At 37.5% G+C, this 18179-nt stretch overlaps 1 protein-coding gene across 7 annotated transcripts in view; it reads right to left on the reverse strand.

The window, feature by feature from the left end:
* Positions 1-18179, reverse strand: part of LOC117430578 (protein diaphanous homolog 2) — a 408548-nt gene that overhangs the window by 237056 nt on the left and 153313 nt on the right. For all 7 annotated transcript variants that reach the window (XM_059000922.1, XM_059000925.1, XM_059000921.1 and 4 more), the window contains 2 exons: positions 17313-17609; positions 10053-10167 (listed from right to left, as the gene is read on the reverse strand). In XM_059000922.1, the coding sequence (XP_058856905.1) occupies positions 10053-10167; positions 17313-17609 (412 nt within the window). The remainder of the gene's footprint in view (positions 1-10052; positions 10168-17312; positions 17610-18179) is intronic.

An 18179-nucleotide genomic window follows, 5' to 3' on the forward strand; every position in this document is an offset into this window, starting at 1 on the left:
ATAGTGAAGGAATAAACAGTTTTCTAGAGCAGCAGAGCAAATGATATGGCATATGCAGGGAATAAAAACCGACCAGAAATCTCATCTCGGAAGCTTCCTGCAAGACAATTAAATAGCATCACAAAAGCAATGTTCCTTTTGGAGATATAGGAGGTATAAAACATACTGTCAAATAAACTGACTGCTTTAGTCTTGGGGTTATTTGACAGGTTTTTTTTTTGGTTTGTTTTCAAGTTAACAAGCTTTTTAACTCTTTTACTTCCAGTGGTGGGTTTTCCCAGTAGTACAAGTAAAATTTGCACAGCCCATGCATGGAGTCATCTCTTTAATGCAATCCTTTGAAGACACTGAAAAAGACTTGGATTTTAGTTTCTTTTAGTATTTACATAATGCAAACTATACAGTTTTGGAGTAAGGAGGTGCGTCCTGCTTCTGTGCATTACTTTTTTTGAACCATCAGTTTGTAGGACAGATTTGTCAGAATCCATAGATGTTTGGCTGATCTCATATCCCCTGTGGTACACGACAAATGACTATCCACATTCTCTGAGATGCACAGCAATGCAAATGACTATCCACATTCTCTGAGATGCACAGCAATGCAAATGACTATCCGCATTCTCTGAGATGCACAGCAATGCAAATGACTATCCGCATTCTCTGAGATGCACAGCAATGCAAATGACTATCCGCATTCTCTGAGGTGCACAGCAATGCAAATGACTATCCGCATTCTCTGAGGTGCACAGCAATGCAAATGAAATTCCCGTAAAAGGTAGAAATGCGGACTTAAGAAACCAAGCAATCCCACCCTGTCTCACAAACATCTTAATTAAAAACTCTTAGAGAGACTCATACGATTCACTGATACTGCACGTTGTTTCAATCACAAATAGAGATATGCACGGCATCAATAAAGCATAGTGAAAGCATGGTAAATAACAACAAAGCAATGTAAAGAACAGTGAGGTATAGTAAAGAGTATTAATTAACATGGTAAGCCAGGGTAAATTATGGTTAATGCACAGTATTACCATGGAAAAACCATGGTAAAAGTGCAAAAATACCGTGCAAAAATACCATGGTAAACTTGTATAAGGGTGCAACTCAAACAGCTCAGATCTGCGTCATGAAAGCTCTGTATCATTCAGTTGCAGTGAACAACAACATATACAGCACATCTTATCCCTGAATAAACTTTACATACATGCATCTTAAATGTAGCTCTCTCTACTACATATTTCACAGTGATATGTTCATCTCTGCTTCATAACAAAATGTCATGTGTGATGCTTCTACCCTGCTGTTTACTACATGCTAGCAGATTGTGCTAGCTACTGAATGATAATACAGATTGTCACAAAGACGGCCGGAGTGGGTGGCGTCAGACCAGATGCAGGAAGTAACAAACAGACAGAGAGATGGGGTTTTGGTGAGGCTGAACGCGTGATCGCGTTCAGCATTTAATAAACAGAACAGAAAATAAAAGGTTGGAACAGACAAAAACAGGACACGGCACTTGTAGCCAAAATAAACAGACGAACAAAACGGACTAGACAGTGCACAGACAGACGAACAAAACACGGTGAGCAGATAACACTAATATTTACGTTCTTTTATATTTACTTTACTCCTTCTCTCTCTCCCGTTCTCCACTCACCGAACACCTACCCTTAGTGCAAGAAACGTGCATCTATATATACTGTTGTGCTGGGATTCAATTACTAATTAATTACTCACTTGAATCCCAGCACGTGAATTCATTACGTGAAACCCCGTGTTCACATATTATATTTTAAATGCACGTGCGTGATGTGCAATCCCGTGCCTAAATACAAATATACACTATTTAAATACACGTGAAACACAGACCCGTTTATATCCCGTGTACCAATGACTATACACCAACATTAACAAACGCAACATACACACAAATGCACACAGGGACGGGGCGCATTGCCACACAGATTTAAAAACTTCAGCATGTTTTCATGCAAACTGAACTCTTCATAATCCTCACTGATAAATGTCTCCCAATTCAGGAACTGATTGGTTCACTAGCTGTGTGGATAGCATCAGATACACACTGTAGTTGGGTTATTAAAAATTAAAAAAAAACCTGTATGAATGTATTTGTGACATACTTTGAGGTTCAACACTTGTCACAGTGCAAAGTTCTGGATTGTGATATTCCACAGGGATTCCTGTGAAGTCTGCTGCTAGTACACAGTGCGATATGGGAGCTCACAAAGCAGACAGCTACATAGAGTGCAAGTGTCAAAGTCCAGCTTCACTAGTAAGCTACAAAGTGGGAGTGCCTTTGATCATAAACCAGCTTAGCTATGTGTTAAAAGAGTTATTAGCCAAGTAACTAAAGCTAAACTCCCACCGCTTCAATCATTACTGAGTCTATAAACCCTGAGCGAGGAGGTCATTATTTTTGCAGTGTGTTCTGCTGCAAGGATTCTAACACTGCTGGTGACCACTAAGGCTGATATCCATGATGTAAACCATTAGTGTCATCCACCCTCCACCACCACAGATCAGTATCATGAAAAGGTACGACCCATCGTGAGTCACGTTACACCTTACAAGAATGCAATATGTTTTGGAATAGAAGCTCGGTTAAACCCCACGGGGCCAGAACTGCGATAGGCTGCTTGTTTGCTGAAGGAAGCGAGTGGAAACGTGGCTTAAAGATCATTTCTCAATATATTTAAAAAAACAATAAAAAGTAACACACATATGTTAAAACTGGAGAAGCCCATACAAATTGATCATGGATTTCTCCATTAAACCCGCACGGTTAAGAAGTCAGTAAACAGGACATTTTAAAAGGACTGTTATTAGCCATTTCGTAAAAGTATTGAAGGTCGGACTATATTAGGTAGCCTGGACTATATTTTTATTCCCATACTTTTTTGACTTGTGTGTATTTTGCTGGAATATTATGAAGGAATTATGAAAGCTAGGTCTCGGCATGCTCTCTACAGGCAGTGAAGGTCAAACATGTATAATGATCGATAACTGGCTAGGATCGCTTCAGAACTAGTTTAAACAAACTTTTTTTTTTTTTTACTACCTATGAGTGCTATTGTATTTTCAGGGTTGTATAGCTTTAATTTAATAATAATATCAAAATAACTTTTTTTTCCAGCTTTCAAGAAAAGTTTGTTTTTCAGAAAATGTAATAACTGGATTCAACAGTAGCAATTAAGTATGATATGTCATTCAGAGACAATTAAATACAAATTTGATTTATGACTGCTTTGTTCTTGTTTATACATTATTGTTTTTTTTTTCCTTTTCCCAGACTACATCTTCAAAATTTAAATGTGAAGCCCCTCTGGCAACCATGTTTAAATCTATTTTTTTTTTTAAAAAGGTAAAAACTGCAGTGACATGTAAACAATGAATAATGTATACACATACACAGATAGATCTAAGTCACTGGAGTATTTTGTGTGACGCTTGTAGTAATGAAGCACTCATATAATATATGATTACTTAGTTCTTCTAATGATTTACCATAATGAACATTGCTTGGTCTTAGCATGCTGTTATTTCAAATATCAAAATACACATGAAAAATGAGAACAGGCATTCAGCACAGGCCAAAGCCAATGTGGCGGCGCGGATGCAACAGAAACAAGGTGTCATAAACTCTGGTTGCAAGCACCTTTTGTAGATGGTGTTTGGTGGGATTTTCAAATGTTTTGGTAGGAACATTTTAAGCTTTGATAAGCATAGAAAAAAAGCTCAAATATAGTCAATATTTGTAAACAATTAAATTATGAATTAGCATTTAGATTTTGTGGTGGTTAACTCACTTGTAAATGGTTAGTATGCAAGCAAGTGACAGATCTGGAACTCCATAAATTGCCAAATTTCCATCTATAGTAAGAGCTGAAAATAGGCCGCTGAACTTAGATTCAGTGACCCCCAGTCAAGATTGTGGACTGGTAGTAATGAACAGCTCTAATGACTGAGACTCAGTAACCCCCTGTCAAGATCGTGGACTGGTAGTAATGAACAGCTCTAATACACTGTGTCGGAGGAGCAGAGGGCTGTCATTTAATTATACTATCAGGGACACATAGGAGGTACAGAAGGCGATTACTTTTAATAATGGCACTTGCAGAATAAATGTGATACATGCAAGCAATCTTTTATCTTTGTACAACGTGCTGTTCTTATTGGATTTCAGACTGCAGATGGAACCGGCAGTAGTCCCAGTTTGGTACTGGTAGAAGACAGGGTTTCATAGTGCAGATGCAATCGTAGCATTAGACTTTTTGTTCAAACTACTTGACCAAACTAACTCTTTTGAGAATTTGTTCTTTTTAAAGGAATTTCCAGCATCTATCCTGTAGCACTCAACAACAATATGTTTCAGATTCATAAAAAAAAAAAATCAAAAGGTCTATCTTTTGATCAATAACAACCTATTTTTCTCAAGATGCTCACAATCCTCTCAGGAAAAAGAAAGGTTTAAATGACATGAATAGAAATGATGATGGTGATGTACCACCCAAGGGACAATAATACAGAAGAATAAAAGTTGTTATATACAGACGTGCTCAAATTTGTTGGTACCCTTACAGCTCATTGAAATAATGCTTCATTCCTCCTGAAAAGTGATGAAATTAAAAGCTATTTTAAAAAACTATTAATACAAACAGGGGAAAATGTATACTTGCATGCCTTTGGTATGTCATAGAATAAAGCAAAGAAGCTGTGAAAAGAGATGAATTATTGCTTATTCTACAAAGATATTCTAAAATGGCCTGGACACATTTGTTGGTACCCCTTAGAAAAGATAATAAATAATTGGATTATAGTGATATTTCAAACTGATTAGTTTCTTTAATTAGTATCACACATGTCTCCAATCTTGTAATCAGTCATTCAGCCTATTTAAATGGAGAAAAGTAGTCACTGTGCTGTTTGGTATCATTGTGTGCACCACACTGAACATGGACCAGAGAAAGCAAAGGAGAAAGTTGTCTGAGGAGATCAGAAAGAAAATAATAGACAAGCATGGTAAAGGTAAAGGCTACAAGACCATCTCCAAGCAGCTTGATGTTCCTGTGACAACAGTTGCAAATATTATTAAGAAGTTTAAGGTCCATGGAACTGTAGCCAACCTCCCTGGGCGCGGCCGCAAGAGGAAAATCGACCCCAGAGTGAACAGAAGGATAGTGCGAATGGTAGAAAAAGAACCAAGGATAACTGCCAAAGAGATACAAGCTGAACTCCAAGGTCAAGGTACGTCAGTTTCTGATCGCACCATCCGTCGCTTTTTGAGCGAAAGTGGGCTCCATGGAAGAAGACCCAGGAGGACTCCACTTTTGACAGAAAAACATAAAAAAGCCAGACTGGAATTTGCTAAAATGCATATTGACAAGCCACAATCCTTCTGGGAGAATGTCCTTTGGAGAGATGAGTCAAAACTGGAGCTTTTTGGCAAGTCACATCAGCTCTATGTTCACAGACGAAAAAATGAAGCTTTCAAAGAAAAGAACACCATACCTACAGTGAAACATGGAGGAGGCTCGGTTATGTTTTGGGGCTGCTTTGCTGCGCCTGGCACAGGGTGCCTTGAATCTGTGCAGGGCACAATGAAATCTCAAGACTATCAAGGCATTCTGGAGCGAAATGTGTTGCCCAGTGTCAGAAAGCTCTGTCTCAGTCGCAGGTCATGGGTCCTCCAACAGGATAATGACCCAAAACACACAGCTAAAAGCACCCAAGAATGGATAAGAACAAAACATTGGACTATTCTGAAGTGGCCTTCTATGAGTCCTGATCTGAATCCTATCGAACATCTATGGAAAGAGCTGAAACTTGAGAGATATTCATATTTAGTGCATTAAATGGAAGTGTGTTTTGCTTTTCAAAAATACACTCAACTCTACTCCCTTCTTCCATTAGAGTGGGTATTAAAATTGTCTTCTGTTAAACAGGCCTGTTTTGACTTGAGTCCCCTCCCTGACAACCTCTGTAGAGATGTCACCCTTTTCACTCTGTTCTGCTCAAGTGGTTATGGCGTTTAGTAAGCCTGGGCTTAAGGCTTCAGAGGGTTGGCTTAACTAACCTGAGGTTCAAGGCCAGCTATCAAAGTCATCTGCAAGGTACAGTTCTGCATCTGATGGCATGTCGATCTGCTGGATGCTTAGATGTCTGACGTGCGTCACCTAGCTTTCAGTTGACATGCATTGAGCACATACAGTACAACGAGCTTACTGGCATTTTAGCTTCACCCCTGATTTATATATGTCATCTGCAATATAAGAGAACTTATACAAGATCACACATTGAATCAGAACGCTTTGTTGCAGTGGATTTTGTCACGGTACACTACCGCTTTTAATTTCGGGAAAGTGTCTACATTTATTTAAGTATGAAAAATGCCCAACAAATCCACATGTATTATCATGTATTACAGCTTGTACACTTGTTTAAGTAAAGTGTCTCTTGTTTCAAGAGCCTAAGTGCGGAGGTATATATACATTCATACATTGCATAATAGAAGAAATGTTTCATTTTGCTGCTGTTTATCTTCTTGTATCCCCCTAAACTGACACCCAGTAATGACCCCACCCTGTGGATGGGCTGAGAAATGCATGTTACCCCTCTACTGTTATAGTGCAGGCAGGTTTGAATCACTGAGAGAATGTATCATCTTCTCAGAGAACCTATTTAGTAGTCCACAATGCATGCAGAGAAAACCTATTAATACAAACAGGGGAAAAAAACTGATTTGGCGGCATCAATCTTATTCTAACAGCACAGTAAAGCTCTGGTACAAAATTGCTTTTCAAATGCAGCAGTCTGTGTTGCATGGTCAATCGACAAGTGCATCTTATTTGATCCCTCGAGCAGAACAGCTGCAAGACCATTGATAGACATAACAATGTGAGTTTAGGCAGGGGAAAGAAAAAACGAAAAAAAAAAAAAACAATAAAACAAATTTCAAATAACGCAGCAGAACAGATTGGAAATTTAAGTACAAAAGAAAAAGCCAAACAAAGCGAGTCCCTTAATGTTCTTCTGTCTCAATATAACAATGCAGCTGTGGCATGTCTTGCATGGTACACAAGCACTAACCTCCCACTTCTTTCCCATCTGTAAGGCTTATTCTGACAGCCACGTCACAGGTATTGGTCTCTGGTGAGATTTGGGAAATGTAATCAACTGGGATTGCTTAAACAAGGGCATGTTGTTTTTCATCTCTTTTCTTAAAAGACGAAGTTGATCCGGCGGGGAGCAAACTGACCTGAAAACCAATGAATATCAGAATCCTTCTTTGCTGCTCCTCAGTGAGTGTACATGACATGGAACACTAAATATATGTTTAAAACTGTTCTTGTGCAATTCCCAATATTGTTAATGCAGTTTGTTTGGTGCATCTAAATATATATATATATATATATATATATATATATATATATATATATATATATACACACACACTATTTAATTTTGAAGCTCACACCATTTCTTTTTTTGCTCACTTTCATTCACTAGATTTATTTTACAGCAAGTAAGCAATGTCCAATATCTCCTTCCACAAAAAGAAAAAAAGAAAACCAATTCCACCAGGTATATTCTGCTGAAATATATAACAAGTCGGTTTCACATTGCCTGGAGCAGTAAGAAGAACCTGCTAGACAATCTGAAAGTGCAAAGACCCAGATGAAAAGGGTAGGTGATGTCCTTGACGTGAAACCATCCTTAAGGTCTTGATTATTACATTTTCAGCCAAGGTAAACTGGAACGACCATCTATCCCTGGATCATTAACCTTGGACTGCAGATAGTGTTTATACTTCAAGCCTTCTGCAAGGGATTCAGAACAAAAAAATACTGCAATTTAAGAAAAAAAATGCAATAAGACACACAAGCATTCAATACAAAAAAGATAAGAGTGTAGATTATTCTGGAAGATACATCAAACTGCTAAAGTTACCACCAAACAACTTCACGCTTGAGTCCTTCAATGATCCTTATGAGTTGCATTTTGTGGAAGCACATACTACATTACACTGATAAATTAGAGTGGTTTGATAACGGCTACATCCTTAAAATAAATTATATAAAAATTGCACAAAACAACATCAATAATTTCAGGATAACTTTGGCAGCACTGTTTTGGCAGTTTTTATAAAACTGCCTTTAACAACATTAGACACATCCTGCTAAGTGGCTGTTCTTTCAAAAATGTGAGCCAGAGCACAGTCAGTCTTTTCAAACCTTGTGCACACTTTTTTAATCAAGCACATTCATACTTTGAATCAATATTTTTATGTTCTATACCCACAGCATGACTGCAGGGATTGCAATATCAGCCGACATGTTTGTCCACTTAACTAAAAAGTAGGTATTTTAAAATGCTCTACAAAAAAAAATAAAAAAATACAGTGGTGCATTATCCTGGCGGTATTCTCGGTTTACCCAAGAACCTTTGAGTGTGGATGAGTACACAATATTAGGGTATTATATCACATTGAATGTTGACTTGCTACACAGCAGAACAACTGGGAACTATATTACGGCTACTGAGAGCAATTTGTTAAGGTTGTACTAGCACCAGTAACACAAATCCATCATCACAAGAACCCTATAATATGTATTTCAGCAACAATTTAATTATATTTGCCCTTGGAGAACATAACTCTGGTTTGGACATATAATATTAAGATAGCCACAGGGTAGGCAATTTAACAAATGAGAACTGTAATGCAATATTATTGCTACATTATTATTATTATTATTTATTTCTTAGCAGACGCCCTTATCCAGGGCGATTTACAATCGTAAGCAAACAACAATAGGGCTCTTTGTTTAGCTTAATCACAGTGCAATTAAGCCGTAGGTCTTGCCTTCAAGGTTTATTCCAGTCACAACCCATAAGACCTGTTGGCTAGCTGAGTCATCAAGTGTGATTGTATACAAGGAATGGCAGCTTCTGCCTTAATGCACTTAAGCAATATGCCCAAATTTGTTTCTCTGCACTCCGAGGTATAGAGTACACAGAAGCCTTATAAGATTGGTCTTATTGACAAGGTGTACATGACTGATTTGTCTCAAGAGTTAAGTTCTTTTAATTGAGTGACTGACACACATTTGCATCAGTATAGACCACATGACATACATTGCAAAAGGTTACAAAAAGCATGCATTTGAGTGATTAAATCATAAGCGGCAGTACCCACATGTGGAGTTTACAGCACTTCGCTATCCAAGCATGAGTTAGTTGAGGGAAGACTCCTTTTTCTCCCCCCACCCCCCCTTCTATATATTGGGTAGAGTTGTTCAAAGGGTCTTATACAGTAGTGGGGTCAAATTAACAGCAAAAACAATGTAACTGTCAGCCTCACAACACTGTTAGTTTAGTGTAACATTTCAGCATTACAACAACGATTTAAAATAAAGCTGCCAGGAGGAATGTCTTTTCATTGCTATTAAGCAGTAATGAAGGTTTGTTTGTTTGTTTATCTCTAGTTTGCTTGCTTAAATGTCTTTTATTAAGAATACAAACACACAGCATCTGCCGGCACACTAAAAGACCAAAGGACTCTGCGATGAATAGATAATGAAGAGAGAGAGGAACTCTAAAGGTTACGATTCACGTTCGCTGGCAGACAGCTTCTACATTGCAGGCAAGCCATCGCACTGGATTCTGGGTAATTAGAGCACCAGGATTCAGACAGACAGGGAAATCAGCTTCACTGGTGTCATCACAGCAAGGATTTTGCCCCCCACTGCTCACTGCCTATGTTTACTTAGTTTTTCTTTGTGTCAAAAGAGTTTTGAAAAGTACAGTACTGGAAATCTGACTTAAATTTTGCCTCAACATTTCACAAGTAAGGGTAAGCAAGAACATTTTGATATCTACTGGTACAGTATCTATATGTTGGAATATAGCAAATGGCCCTACAGAACGAAAAAAAATGATTAAAGCACCATTCTTTTCATCACAAATGAAATCCATGGCATTGCTGCATATTTCAAGCATGTTAAAGCATTTTAGAGATATAATGTGGGTACCTGTTGTCTTGGTGGCAAATAGGAGGGCCATCTTAGTGAAAAGATCAGGGCTCTCAAACTTCTCTTCTTTGACTTTAATCCAGAAACAGTTTTCTGTCATTTCCTGAGGCACAATCTGAAATTACACAGGAAGCTAATTCAATTTTCAATCACCGCTAGTAATTAGCATACCAAAGCCATTGAACACTTAAGAATAGATGTATTCTATATTGAAAAGAAGAACAAAAAAAAAAAACATGTATCTGGAACACTTTCAATTTGAAACATCAATTATGTATCTTTTTTCCAGTCTATTTCTACAAAATAAATCTTTCTGCTTGATAAACACAAATTACTGAAAGATACTTGGCATCGAGTTCTAGTTATTGAAATAAAGTTAAAACAATAATTATGTAGAATAAATATCTGATTAACTCAGATTTTTCCTCCCACATTGTTTACTACTCTCAGGGAAAATTAATTATTTTCAAATGACCCAGTCATAATACACCCTCATTGCTTGTGAGTGTTATTTTGATTAGCCATTTCAAGTGTTTCTTACAACTACTTACAAGATATCAAATAAGTATTGTACCAGTTGTAATTAAGCAATTATGAACAATGGCACAGTCCTCTAATGACAAGGTGGTGCTGTCTTCATGTTCTGCACTGTGATAAACATGTAAAATACTGACTGACACACGTGGCCACTTGTATCAACTGAAGCTGCATTTTTATCTATGACAAAGGGTTTATTGTAAAGATGTTCATATGTAATCTATCCCACGGGCAAACTTTTCCTAGAAAATTAGACTGTGATGAAACCTGGTATGGATTTTATTCAGAATTTTGCTTTAATTCTAGTCTGTGATTGGTTGAGCGAATGATGTAGTTCACAGTGACCTACTCTGTGATTGGTTGAACTTATTTATTTCTTAGCGACGCCCTTATCCGGGGCAACTTATAATTGTTACATACAATTACATTCTTTTTTTACACATTATTTTTACATAGAATTACCCATTTATACAGTTGTGTTTTTACTGGAGCAATCTAGGTAAAGTACCTTGCTCAAGGGTACAGCAGCAGTGTCCGTGCCCACCCCCCACCAACATAATAAACCACAGATTTAATTAAAATGATTTTACTGGATCTCATTGTGTAATCTACCTTGCATTCATACAAATTCAATGACTGAGTGACTAGATTATGCCACTTTGCTGAGCAGATGCAGAAAGTAATTCTTTGAATTCAGCTGTTGAATTTAGGTTAGAATGTTCATACATTGTACTTATTATTATATAAACAATGTTCATGGCCATCCTTATTCGTGGAATAACTACAATACTCTATGAACATTCAAGGTGTATTCATTATTAGTCCAACCAATCAGAGTACAGACCTCATGCAGAATTAGGTCACCATGCTCCTAATTTTGATACCCTTGAGAAAGAGCAAAGCAATACCTATTGCAGGTTTCATTACAATTGTTCTCCAGATGTTAGTGTGACAATCATATATATAAACAGACCTTTTTTTTTACTTGTTATTTTATTTATTTATGTATGTATTTATTTATTTATTCACTTTTTGTTTGAAAAACAATCAATACATTTCCCCTGCACATGAACCAAAATACAAGGCAGAAAAAATTCCATGAAGTAGCCTTGCTCAAAACAGATAAAAGTATAAACCTGCCTCGGTATTGACCTTTTCAGCCCTACTAGCTACCAGTCGTTGCTGACAAAAGTGTGGCTTCTGTCTCCTTGCATTTGACTCCAAATGAGCTGGTTCTGCAGAAAAACAACTCTTTACTTGGCAGAGTCTCGCCAGGTCCTCAGGCGAGAGAAATGTATTTGTCTGAAAATATTTCTACACAAGAGTAGTTTTGCTTGTACCATTTCAAAAAGGTCTCATCCTCCATGATAGTTAGGAGCAAGGAAGCAGCTTTAGGGAATATGGCTTGTGTGTATATGTTGCAGAATGGATAAGAAACTCAGTCTTATGCCTTAACCAAGCACATAACACCCTTACACATCATGCTGAGATTTTGGTTTTATCCCAGGGCCTGATGGACCCCACTCGTCCTCTGGCCACATACTGAGCCATCAGCATTGTCATACTTATTATTCCTCAGGCTACTTTGAACTTCTTACTACTTTGTGTTTCTGACCCACCCCCCTTCATTCGAGGTCAGAGAGCCCATGAATCCCAAACACCACTTGCTCTAAGGAGAAGAATGAATACATTGTAGTTACCAAGCAGGTCAGGTCCTTAAGGAAAAACTGTTGTGTATGAAAGAGTATCTTTGAAATATGGAAACTGCAGAATTTGCATAGTTAACGCATAAGTGAATAAGTTATTTCTTGCAGGTAGTAATGAGGCCCACAGTTCGGGGGTGACCTGAAGATCTAAATTAAAAGTAAAAGACATGCTTGGATCTGATCAGTGCACAACTTTAATTACATGGAGCTCACTTTTCATGATTCATAGACAAGCTGTAATTAAAGAGCTATGTTCTGTGGGGCGGGGGGGCACACATGTCCGATCTCTGTCAACATTTTAAAGGCAACCTGACATCTATAATGAATGGGGCATGAAAAATAAACAGCACTGAGTTTACAGCAGCTATGAGCGAGAGCGATCAAACTATTGATTTTTTTTTTTCTCCCTAATAAAAGTCAGGCAGTTTACCCTTGACATTTAATAACTGTTTTACAATCTTGGCTTTTAGATTTTTATTGTCAATTATTCATTTGAAAACCATTTAAATATTTCAGGTAGAGATTAGGAGGGCAGACACAGGAAACGTGTTTGCTACCCTTACATGGCATGTAGGCTTTTTAAAGTTACAAGACATACCACAAATTCATAAGCATGGGTGGAAACTGAAATATTAATTCTCTGTATCACAGGTGCTCACTGCATCATCGGTCAATAAGAACCACATTCTAAAAGGGAACCATCTGAAGGCTAAACTATCAGAACACCTAACTGGTACAGACCAAGCACTCACTAAGAAACACAGAACTACTGCTCTATTAAGTATTAAGTCTGTACTTAAAAGTACTTAATAGGAGCCGAAAAAAGGACTAAACAGGCCTACCCTGATTTTTTTTTCACTTAAAAAAAAAATATGCTTAAACATTTGGAACAATGGACAATCATTGGTTGGCCCAGAATTAAAAAAAAAATAAAAAATTAAAAAAATTAAATAAAAAAAAAAGCTACAGGCAAGCAATACTAGGTTAAATACCCACTATAAACATATCCAACATATGATAACAGCTAAACCCCATATACTGTAGACACAAACATGTGCAGAATGGATTAAAAAAAAAAAAAAAATCACCATATTAAACTAACTACAGCCAAAGCGTTCCACACCAACCTTTCAAACCTTGAAAAATGAATTAAAATCAATCACTTTTCAAAGGACTTAAGGTGCTCACTGTTCACGTGCAAAACAAGCATGCTGACACAAACTCACTAAATCAATCCCTCAAACACACTCACAGCAAGTAGTTCATATCTTTTCCAAACCAGTTCCCCAGAACTAATTATAGCATCTTATGCTCTATATTGATGAATCCCCTCTGTAGTCCTAACGTGTATCCTACTTTCTTAAAAATGAACTACTCTAACATAGCCCCAGGTCAGCTGCAACAACTTTCTCAAAGTAATAAACACAAGATATACATGTTTCAGCTGGATTATCAACCGCTTCTCTAAAGTGCTTTAAAACTGATATTCCTAAATAATTAGCAAATTATCTGAAGAAAACATATTGGAAATTGTAATCTTGTTCTATTTTAACTGCTGTAAACCTGCTGTCTTGTCCACAGGGGGTTCAGAGCACAAGTTTTTGCCAGATTTCACGCTGTTCCGTCGGCCTCAGACACAGGCTGAGCAATCATTTACTTTTCCGTAAACTTGTTCTCTTCCCAAGGGTAGGTGTTCTAACCATAGGAGAAATTACATTACAACACCTTGAGGCTACAATCTCAAGCGTTGCTGCTGAAAATCAGTTACATGCTAAAAAAAATTTGTTTCCGCACTTTATCGCTCTTGGCTGCTTTAACTTTCAGTGCATTTTTTTTTTCCTTGTTGCAGATGGAAGGGTCTCCAGTGGGGGATTTAAAGAGAAGCGAGAGCTATAAAAAGCAATTCCTGCTACCTTGGAAACTTCTGTCCTGTCACTATGGGTGGGTAAAGACATTGCTAAATGTATGCTCCTGCCACATCAGTTCCAATTAGAAGCGGATAAAGATTTGAAGTATAACTTGACAGCACAATCACCAGATGTGTACCCTTCTGTCAAAGAGAAAAAGCTGTATCCATCATATTTAATTTTTTATTTAACTAGGCATATATGTATATATTTAAATGTGTGCATTCCACAGCTGACACCATGCAAATAATGAGAGAAATCTAGAGATGAACAAATCAATGTGGTTCGGTTTCTCGGCTGGTGTGCATAGTACACAAAACACTCAATTGCTATACAGTAACGCTGTGTACTGTATACCACCATACCTATTGAGTATACATATTGACAAGGGGTGTTCAATAAGTTCTAAGCACTAAATGCAGATTAAATTGCTTTAATTTCCATTTAACATAACTTTAAATAAATATAGGGGTTAGATTTATTTATGTATTTATTTATTAGTGAAGTAAAAGCTATTCGTGTGGTATCACTCCTACTTTCTTGTATCCCTGCTCTATGTACATTTGAAAGAGGTTGCTTTCAATATGTTTAATAAGTGTTCCACAGCTACATCATGTTTGTATTCTGTTGCATTCTTTGTTGTATCAAACCCTAACCTAAAATGTAAAAACAAGACCAACGGATGATACAATAAATGAGGGGGAGGGGGAGTTTTGATCATCAGTTTTGCTAATAATCTGAATCATTTATAATTATAAAAATCAAGGTTTATGTATTTCAGTTTTCTCTGGAATTTTGATGAGCTGCTAAATAACGTGTTTTGTTCAAGCAGCTATCAAGTTCAAGTGCTAAACATAACGACATTCTAAGGGCAAAACACCACTCTCTTCAACATTATAAGTGTACTAAGAGGTTCTAATGGGGATGTGAACCCTCCTAAAGCATCCATTTGTGTCATTTAACAATGACAAGAATTAAAGTACAAGCTGCAGCTGACACAAATTAAATGACAAAAAAAAAAAGAAAATGTTGTTTCAAACTGACATTCATGTTCAAATAAGGTGTTTGCCAGCATACAGCATAAAGTGACTAGCTCCATTAATACAGACAGAACTGAAATGTTGGACATTAGCTTAAACATATAAAAATGTAGACGACACTTCATAAGTGTGCTGGCCTTTCCTTCAGTGTTAATAACCTGGATGTATTGTCTCTCATGGTAGCATGCAGTTCTGAACAGGCTGAAACAGGCCCCATACACCCCTTTTATTGAGAAGAGAGAGATCTAACTCAATGAAATGAGGCTGGAAACAGAAAACCTTTTAGAGAGTGCATACTTTACCATGGCCACTTTGTTATCCTGTTGCTTCAACTGTGCTTAATAGACTTGGCATAAGGGCTCCAGGTAAAAGCCTGAAATGCACAGAAATGCTTGATCTTTCCTCAGTGACACATTTCTGAAAATGTTATTAAAAGTGGTAATTGGAAGGACTTCCGACAGGCTGCACAATCTGAAAACAGCAGCTTTGCCATTTATCACTTAACACTGGGTAACAATACAGGGCTGTATTTTATACATCACGCCCAATAGAAATGTATCCTTCGTAAAAGATCTTTTAGCAGTGGTTTTCTTTAAAATCACCTCATTCACCACTGTCAATCAATACAAACAACGAGAATGCTACGGTATCAAAAAAATAACACAACATGGGAATAGTGACTTTTTTTTCTTCTTTAGTTAATTTCAAATAAACTAACAATCAAACCTGTTTTGCCTCAATCCTAATAAACCAGCTGCTCCAACTTAACTCAGACAACTTTAGAAACCTATTCAGTGGATGGCTGAAGTGAGCTGAGCCAATACATTGCTGACGAGAGACCTGAACAAGACACGTGCATTTTGTTAGAACAGAAACAAAGCACCCTGGGGGCATAACATAATCAGGATGACATCTCGGATGAAATAGTTTGTAAACAAGTCAAAAAGTCTGCGAGATACAGTATGTGGAAACTGCAGTGTAATAAACAAATGAATTTTTATTTTGTGACTTTCACATTCGAAATGACCCTGAGAATCATAGAATGCAGTTGTGTACATGATGCCACCTTAAGTCACGGGTCAAAGCAAAGGGTTCATTTGCCAGAGTTTCCATTACAATGAAAATATGAAGTTGGCATCTCAAAGGGTTTTTGATGTATTAGCAGCTGAATAGCATAAACTCTTTTACATGGATGCTTTATAAACGTGATACACAACAGCAAGGGCAGATGTACCACAGTGGAGTTATATACTACCTGATAACGAAAAGAAAATGCAGCAGACTACAAATACTGTTTGCCTGAACTGCAATAATACCTACACTCCCAATATAGGCTCTCTGGTAATTCAGTCATTAAACAGCAACCATTTTGTTAACAGTGTTATACACAAGTTATCATGGCTAATAAAGATGTTCAGACATTCGGTGGCTTGTCCTTTCCACTCAGAAAAAGGGCTGATTTCTATCTGACCCAAATTTGTTTTAATATATGTATAATAATAGAAGACTTTAATGGATGTTGACCTGTAGCTTTAACTATGGACTTCAACCTGGAAAACAAAACAGGAACCTTCAACCTGGTGTGCTGCGCTTGACTGTCTTGTGCAAAAAAAAAAATCTAACTTGTGGAACCGAGAAACTACTGTATAAAACAATTACCTTAGCCCATATGTTCCAGCTGTGATATCGAAACAAAATGAATTGAAAGCAGAGAAACTGCCTGGGGTGCAAAAGACAGCATTATTAGTTTAGAGAGTATGTGAAGATTTTTTTTTTATTCACAATGGTAAAGCCGTTCCTTACAGGGTTAGTGTACATGATTTATTACATTTAGATTTTAAATGCAATGCATGGACAAGGGGCACGTGGAAACTGCAATTTGCTCTTAAAGTGTATAACACTGTCTACACCTGAAATTTAAAGCAGACTGGTACTAAAGCAACAATGTCTACAACTAGACAAACATTTCAGTTAACGCCTTTATTCTAACACAGTGTTAACATTACCAGAAATGTTTGTCTGCTTGACTTTCTTATAGTTTTATAAGAGCATGACAATATTGTGCAATACCTTGGACCAGTTAGCTCTCTTCATGGCAGCTTCAGGCTTGTACACCTTCTTAGGCTTCAGACCATAAGGCAGTTTGATAACAGCAGGTAGTGGGGGACCTCCGAACATGGGTGGAGGTGGTGGTGCCCCTGGACCCCCTGGGGGTGGCGGTGGAGGGGGAATCCCGCAGTGGAGAGGGGGAGGGGGAGGAGGAGGTGGACAGCCCCCTGGAGGAGGTGGAGGTGGAGGAGGTGGGGGAGGGGGGGCACCTCCTGAAGGTGGGGGAGGGGGTGGGATTCCTGCCACAGCACTGGTAACCTATAGAAAAAAAAAAACATCCATGAGAATCCTAGAGCTGTTTCCTAGACTGTGGGTATTACTGTGTCTAATATTCACATATTAATAATAATAATAATAATAATAATAATAATAATAATAATAATAATAATAATAATAATAATAATAATAATAATACATAACAAAAAACAAAACTACAAGACCTGGGTATTTCCAAAAGTTAAACTTTTTATTTTTTATTTAAAGGCTGTTATATTTTTCCCATTGCCCTACTCTGTTGTGGGATGATAAAAGTGTCTGCATTTTTAGGCCAATCCTTTCCTCCCTTGGGCTCTACTCCCTGCGCCGTGGATGAATTTATATAAACGAGCAGCTAACATGACAGGCACATTTACAGGCGTCTCAGCTCCTAACAGCGAGCCAAAGGTTAATGCTCTAAGGTACCATTATTAATATAGCTCCACCTTGCTAGCAGACCTGTGGATGGAAAACTAGGTCAGTCGACTAGTGGATGAGCTGGGTAGGTGACGAGTCAGATAAGAAGGGCTCAAAGTGGAGTTTTTAAGCTTTAGAATGTTGTCTTTACTGATG

The sequence above is a fragment of the Acipenser ruthenus genome, chromosome 26 (genome assembly GCF_902713425.1).
Source record: "Acipenser ruthenus chromosome 26, fAciRut3.2 maternal haplotype, whole genome shotgun sequence".
Taxonomy (NCBI): Eukaryota; Metazoa; Chordata; class Actinopteri; order Acipenseriformes; family Acipenseridae; genus Acipenser; species Acipenser ruthenus.